This window comes from Chiroxiphia lanceolata, chromosome 5 (assembly GCF_009829145.1).
Source record: "Chiroxiphia lanceolata isolate bChiLan1 chromosome 5, bChiLan1.pri, whole genome shotgun sequence".
NCBI lineage: Eukaryota > Metazoa > Chordata > Aves > Passeriformes > Pipridae > Chiroxiphia > Chiroxiphia lanceolata.
Window position 1 is genome coordinate 62390606 of NC_045641.1, and position 7231 is coordinate 62397836.

Sequence of the window (7231 nt, forward strand, 5' to 3'; positions counted from 1 at the left end):
AAAGGTCACATTGAAAATTCCCAATTTGATACATAAACCTTGTCTTCTTGGTGGACAAAGATTTCTGCTGACATTAAAAACTGTAATTTGATCTTCCCTCCTGGCTTTGAAATGAACAACCCCAGCTCCAGCCTAACAGATTTCTCAAACTAAACTTTTCTGTAAAATAGTGGATCAGTGCAAACATTAACTGGCACGGATCCCAAATCCAGCCTGAAAAGTCCTGGGATTAGACTGTGTCTCCAACATGGTGTTTAGACAGTATTTCAACTTAAGATGACCAGGATCACATAGAACAACAGAAGAAATATGAAAAACCAACAAAGTAAGATGAAATATTCCTTTTCTTAATTTAAGTATTCCTAAAACTTATATTTATTGTGTATAATTTTGGGAAAAAAAAATCTTTCTGCTGTAATAGTATATTGGATGCAAAGCAAGCCTTGCAAAATGACAGCTATTACAAATGTTGGCGGACTTGTCCAGTACACAAGCACCACCTTTGGCTGCCAAGAGGTTTTATTTTAGGCTCTGTGGTACAACCAGCCATAGATATTCAGCTGCACTAAAATCAAGTTGGTTTCAACAAATACTCGGAATATTGGGAGAAGCAAAACACTGGGCAGGAGTTCTTTGTTTCTCTAAATGCTTGCTTTTGTATTTTCCTGGTGTTTATGTTATGACAAAAGCCCTGTTATATAGGAGGGCCACTTTATCAATTGGAAAAACAGAGGAAACTGTTAGTTTTGTTAGATCTAAAAGGAGACATGTATGAAAAACTGCATAAGAAGTCACCAAGTCAAACAAAAGGTTAGAAAAAGATAACTTGTTTCCAGATACTGTTAAGTATTACTGCCAAACTGTCCACTGTTTTGCCAAGCTATTACTGAGTACTCCTTGTTAGTATCTGGAAGCAGTAGAGAAAAATAATACTACGACATCAGGGCTTAAAACCCACAGGTTTTAGGGGCTGGGGATCTCTTAATTTCTTATTTCATGACAGCACTCAAGGGAATGATACAGTACAGAGTGCCATGAAGCCAAAAAACTGTCAGATCTCAGGGCTCAGAGATTCTAAACTAAAAGAAAGGGAGTTCTACTTCCATGTTTGCCACTGGCAAATTGTCAGTGTAGGTGCTGGGAGTCCACCTCAACCAGCAGCTCTGCCCTATGCAGCTGCTTGCCCCCTCCACTTGGTGGGATGGGGGAGACAATCAGAAGAGCAAAAGTAAGAAAACAGGTTAGTATTTAAAATATATGAGACCCTGCAAACCCAAAAGACTGACATCTCTTGGGAAAAACAGCTTATTCTCTCCAAACCCCACGATTTTCCTCCTAATAAAAAAATTAACCAATCACAGTTTACAGGTAGTAATCAGACTTACTTCATGTCAGCATAGAGTTATGACAGCTTCTAATTACTCTTTATACCAACTGTCTCAACAAAAATGAAAAATGAATAGACCAGGTTTCAAAATATAGGTACTAGTGTATACACACATAAACTCCTAACGGAATTTCAAAATGAGATTAAAGAAGATTACACTTACATAAGAAAGACCCTTCAAAAACAGATGGGATAATAGGTCTCATGGTACTTAAAATCCTAACGTCCTAGGTTAGCCTGAATATGTCTGCATTTCTTTTCAGTTTCTTTGTGAATTCCAATACTTTGTCAACCTAGAAAATACTCTCAAAAATAGCAGTTTCATTTAGGCTATTTAAAATGTTATTTCTCTATTGTTTTTACCACATAGTGCGTGTGAACAACGGGATTCCCTCTTGATATACTTTCCGACTCCAAAGTAGTTTATGAAGTAAAAAGGTCTAGCAGATGATCAAATTGGGCTGCTTTTGCCTTTACTTCATCCAGAGGGAACACTTCTGCGTCACAGTTCACATAAAACACTTTTGCAATCTGCTTTTATGCATCAAGGACAAAGCACAGATGACACTACAGCTCCACTTCCGAGCACAGATATGAACTGTATATTTACAACTGCTCATTCTCGTGTAATTGCTCACTGTAACACTCTGTATGCAGATCTGCATGCACAAGTAAGCTTTCCCATGGCTTCCACTTATTTCCGAGTTTGCCTGACACTTGCTAATTCTGGTATAAAGATAATCGTGCCAGATAAACACAGAGCCCAAAGTAATAACTCTGTCTTTCATCAGGGTTTAAATTAGACTCAACGTTTATGTTGTCAAGAGTTACGCCTAATGGCTGAGAGGAGGCACACTGCCTTCCAACTTGCTCCAAGGACAGTATTTTGGAGCTGGAGCACAAAACAGGGTTTGAATTTGCTGCATTTGTCTGTTTTTATGCAGAAAGCCAAGACTACAAATACCACTCCAAAACTTCCCAACACTGACTGGGGTACATTCAGAAAACACACACTCTCTGCCTCTCTCAGCCCATCACATACACACGACAATAAACATCTACTCTTTGTCAGTTAAATTAAGAGATTACTACTAAGCAAGTGCTAATACTTTCTTTAGCAGAGTGGCATTTTAGGAAGCACTGAGCAATTCTTCTCTTTCAGCACACCAAAAAAGCAAAATACATTCCCTTAATTTCACCTGTTAACCAGCTAATTTCAGGTCACCAGAGCTGCAGTCTAAGCACTTCGACTGCCTTAACCAAGAACAGACTGAGGAGAAGCTGACTTCAGTATTTAACCCCACGTGTCATATACTTACATCTGGCATTTCTGTACAGTAGAAAGGGGTCCTGGAGCTGGAAATCGAGGTCTTTAGTAATAGGCTCAGTTCGATTTTCCATGCTCAGTCTGTTCATAATTGTGAAACCGTGCCTCGGAGAAGCCGATCTGAAAATTAACAAGCACAAATCCCATCAAGCCGAGGAAAAAAAAAGAAATCACTAGAATTTCTTTCCTGTATAGTTCTCCAAATTTATTAATAAGAGGTACCACAAAAAGCTAATTTTGTTGCCAAGGAAATAGCAATTGGCTCTTGCAGTATTTTGTGTAATCCTTTTAATTATGGCAAAACCCCATATTACATATGAGAAATAAACAGACTATCAGCATCACCTTATCCAACACCACCATCTATCCTATAGTTTCTTGCTGGAGTAGAAAGCAGCAACTAAAATAAGTCAGTCATGGGCCAGTGCAAGTATACTTTTCAATACTCTGGTTAACAATTGCAGACAGTAACAGGCATCCCAAAGAGGATTTTCCACGCCATCTAAAGCATAAGAACAAAAGTGAGGGTGCTGGGAAACTGGAACAGGTTGTCCAGAGCAGCTGTGGATGTCCTGGAAGTGTTCAAGGCCAGGTTGGACAGGGCTTTGAGGAACCTGATGTAGTGGAAGGTGTCCCTGCCCATGGCAGCAGGAGTTAGACCAGATTATCTTCAAAGGTCCCTTCCAACCTAAACCATTCCATGATTCTATGACTCTAAATCATTATGCATGTTCATGGGGGTTACACTTCAAGTCATTTAGATAAAGGTGAGCTGTTAAATCCATCATGATCCTGACAGGAGATACTACTTCCAAACTAGGTATGACAATAAAGGAAAGATCATGGATAAATATTTGGGAAAAGTGCCATCTCTGGCAACTGCTGGTGTGGGGATCTCTCTATGAAACCCAAAGCACAGGAAGCTGCATTACAGCATCAGAGTCAACAGAAAAATAATAAAAAAAAAGTGGAATCCTTGACAAGAATCCTTAATTTGCAGCAGTCAGTGCTTCACTTAAAACAAACAAACAGTCCACTTCCACTGGTGTTAACCCAGCTGGAAGTCTGACTTTTTGACTGTTCCTCAGAATTCACTAGATGGGATGGGTAGTAAATCAGTTATCTCAAGTAAAATGGTCACATCACTTTACATTGTGACTAAAGAGAAACAACCAAGGCAACACCAGTGGTCGTCAACCTATGATCTGTTGGCAATGTCTTTTTCACAGAACTTTATAACTCTGCTCAAAGCAACAGAAAATTAAAGTTAAAACTGATGATGCATGATATTACCCACAGTTTACAACCTGTTCCATTCTGTTGCCTGTAGGGCAGCCAGGCATCAACCCCTGTTCTAAAAGGAAATTTCCTCAGGCAACAAAAAGAACAGTGAAAGATCACAGATGCAAGGAGTACCAGGTTACAAGTTGTCAGTTCTTGAGCTTTACAACTAACACACCAGGAAATACTGCTGCTGTTCTGCAGCCCATAACTACCCACATCCACCTACTGCTTGCACAACAAAGAGCTGGTTCTTTCCTCTCACGGTGGTAATTAGAAAAGCATCTTTTCTCCACTCACCTGAAAGCAGCTTAGAAAAATTACTATTGACCATTTCCACTGCTGGTACGAAAGATCTCTACAGATTGAAACCAGCATTCCCACTTCACCCAAAGCTCACAGGCTCCTGGGCCTCTCTGTCACTTCACACATACATCTCTCGCCTTCTCAAAACAATCTCTTGCTTTCTCAGCTCTCCTACCAGTTCCTCTTTGACATAAAAGTTGAGGAAGAAACTTTCTGCTTTGGTGTTAAACCCCGGCAGCTACTGCAAGATCTGCTGACTGTATTCTTTTCCAACTTCAACAACAGTCACAGGGAAATGCTGGGGCACTAACATGGAAACTACAACATAGGGCAGGCTTCATAACAGAACAAATGTGCTAGAACAAGTGACGTAAAAATGATGCTCTGAAAAGCCACAATCAGAGGTGCTGCTAAAAGAAAGCACTAAAATCAGCCAAAATGTTGGATGAAATATGCATGAAAAATGAACAATCAGACATAAGTAGTATGAATGTATCCTAAGTAGGGAAAACAATACTTCCTAAGTTGTACCATTCCCTTACTTTAAATAATATCATTATTTATTTCACTATTTGCTTTTTGTCCAGATACTTTTTAAACTGCTACATCCTAATTAAACCAACACAAAAGATTTCTACAGTTTACCCATATTGAGATTTAAATCACATTTGGAAGTCTTATCAAAATACAAGGTGGTGCCTCCTTCCCAGTGTTTTCTTCCCCACATTTGCTTCTACCAGTTTCAGTTTCTTTTCACCCTTGAACAAGGGGGAGCATTTACTTCATGACTTCATTTACTTCATTCACACTCCATCCCAGCTAGCTTTTCCATATCCACAGGTTGTGGAAACATCCTGAAGACATTAAAAGGTAGTGTCCTCACCTCGTGTAAACAAAGAGCGTTCCCTCCACATCAGTCTTCTCCTGAAGAAAAGGAAAGTTAAGGAAGTTGAAATCAGGGCAGTGTTTTGCTCACTGTCAGCAAACCCCCCTTTATCTCTGTTTAGCAGGACCATCAGTTTCACTTCTCTCATCCAAGCCACAAATACATAAACCCAACTTCATCAGCTGGTGGTGAGAGGCTGGAGCCAGCACAGGTCACCACGCATCTGACCCAAGTTTTATGATAAGATATGGAAAGGCTAAATGCACTGGATTAACTCCCCACTACACTCGAGGGCAGTGCACAGCCCAGAGTCAGGGAGAGGATTTTTCAAAGGGCACCAGTCCTCAGGGGAAATGTTTGGGACAGGTACAGGGGAAATGACACAAAAGGGAGATTGTGCAGATTCTTCAAACACGGGCCCTAAGCCCCACCATTACAGCAAAGCAAGAACCACCTGGAAAGAGCCTGAAGAGACTACCAAAAGTTTCCTTGAGTTAATTAAGGTTTTAAATCTTACGACAATCTTTTTAGCATTGTTAACTCCTACACTCACTCTTTTGTACATGTTTGGGTTCCATTATAGGTGTTTGAAGGGCAGAGGAGTGTCTGAGTGTCCCGGGGTTAAACCCCAGCCTCCACAGACCTGAGTTAAACCCCAGCCTCCCACAGCGGTGGGTTAAACTCTGTCAGGCTTGGTGCTGTGACCACATCCCTGGGGAGCCTGTTCCAGTGCCCAACCACCCTGGAGGAAGAACGTTTTTCTTCATCCAATCTAAACTTCCCCTGAAACACAACTTCAGGCCATTCTCTTGAGTTCCATCACTGGTCACCACAGAGAAGAGATTAGTGCCTATCCCTCCTCTTCCCCTCATGAGGAAGTTGTAGACCACAATGAGGTCTCCTCTCAGTCTTCTCTTCTCCAGCTGAACAGACCAAGTTCCCTCAGCTGCTTCTCATATGGCTTCCCCTCAAGGCCCTTCACCATCTTCATTGTTCTCCTTCGGACACTGGTTAAACCCCACTGGTTAAACTCCCACAGCCCTGGGTTAAATTCCAGTCTTCCATTGCCCTGGATTAAACCCCAGTCTTCCATGGCCCTGGATTAAATCCTAGTCTTCCATGGACCTGGTTAACACCCAACCTCCCATGGCTGCAGGTTAAACCCCAGCCCTGGGTTAAGCCCCAGCCTCCATAGCCCCATGTTAATCCCCCGTCTTCCACAGCCCTGGTTAAACACCCAGTCTCCCGTGTCCTTGGGTTAAACACCCAACCTCCCACGGACCTGGTTAAACCTCAACCTCCCATGCGCCTGGGTTAAACCTCATCCTCCACCGCCCTACCCCACATAGGACACAACTCCTACAACCCTGCAACCTCCCAAAGCCCACTGCCCCGGCCCTACGAGGCTGCTCTCAGCTGCGTCAGGCACACCCCTTCCTCACTCCCACCCTCACACCTCGGCCATGGCCGGGCGGGGCCGGGCGGGGCGGGGCGGGGGCGGGGCTCTCAGGGCGGGGGCGTGTCCCGGCCGCTCCCCGCCCCGGTCCCCGGTGCGGCGGGGGTGTGTGCCTCGCCGGGCGCACGTACCCACTGGCTGGCGCGGTGTCCGAAGGTGTAGAGCGCCACCTGGCTGGCCACGTCCACGATGCCGCTGATGTAGGGGTCGTGCTGCCGCAGCGCCGCCAGGCTGATGTCCAGCCCCCGGCCCACCGCCGCCGCCATCTTGCGCCCCGCGCCCAGGCGCGAGCAATCCACCACCGAGCGGCACCATCGCCACCGCCACCAGCGGGGTGGCGGCCCCGCAGCGGAGTGCAAGGCGCCGCAATCGAGCGCCGAGCGCCGCCGGCTCGGGATTGCCGCCGGTGTGTGTGTGTGTGTGTGCGGGAACAGGGGCTGTGCCGGGGGGGCGGTACCGGATCACGGGATCACAGCCACAGCATAGTCAGGGGTGCAAGAGGCCTCTGGAGATCACCCAAGTCCAACCCGCCTGCCGAGGAAGGGTCACCGAGAGCAGGTGGCACAGGGGCGCGCCCGCGTGGGCTTG

General features: G+C 44.6%; 1 protein-coding gene across 4 annotated transcripts in view; it reads right to left on the reverse strand.

Annotated features, from left to right (window-relative positions):
* DCP1B (decapping mRNA 1B) overlaps positions 1-6923 on the reverse strand; it is a 54462-nt gene extending 47539 nt beyond the window's left edge. The window contains exons 1-3 of one of the 4 annotated variants that reach the window (XR_004357100.1): positions 6775-6919; positions 5185-5225; positions 2707-2834 (exon numbers count right to left, since the gene is read on the reverse strand). Coding sequence is in view for 3 of the 4 variants with exons in the window: in XM_032687983.1 (XP_032543874.1) it covers positions 2707-2834; positions 5185-5225; positions 6775-6909 (304 nt within the window). In the remaining variant the exon portion in view is untranslated. Of the gene's footprint in view, positions 1-2706; positions 2835-5184; positions 5226-5740; positions 5825-6643; positions 6669-6774 lie in introns of those variants that run through there. The other 3 variants (XM_032687983.1, XM_032687985.1, XM_032687984.1) reach the window with 3 other exon arrangements.
* Positions 6924-7231: the final 308 nt, after the last annotated feature.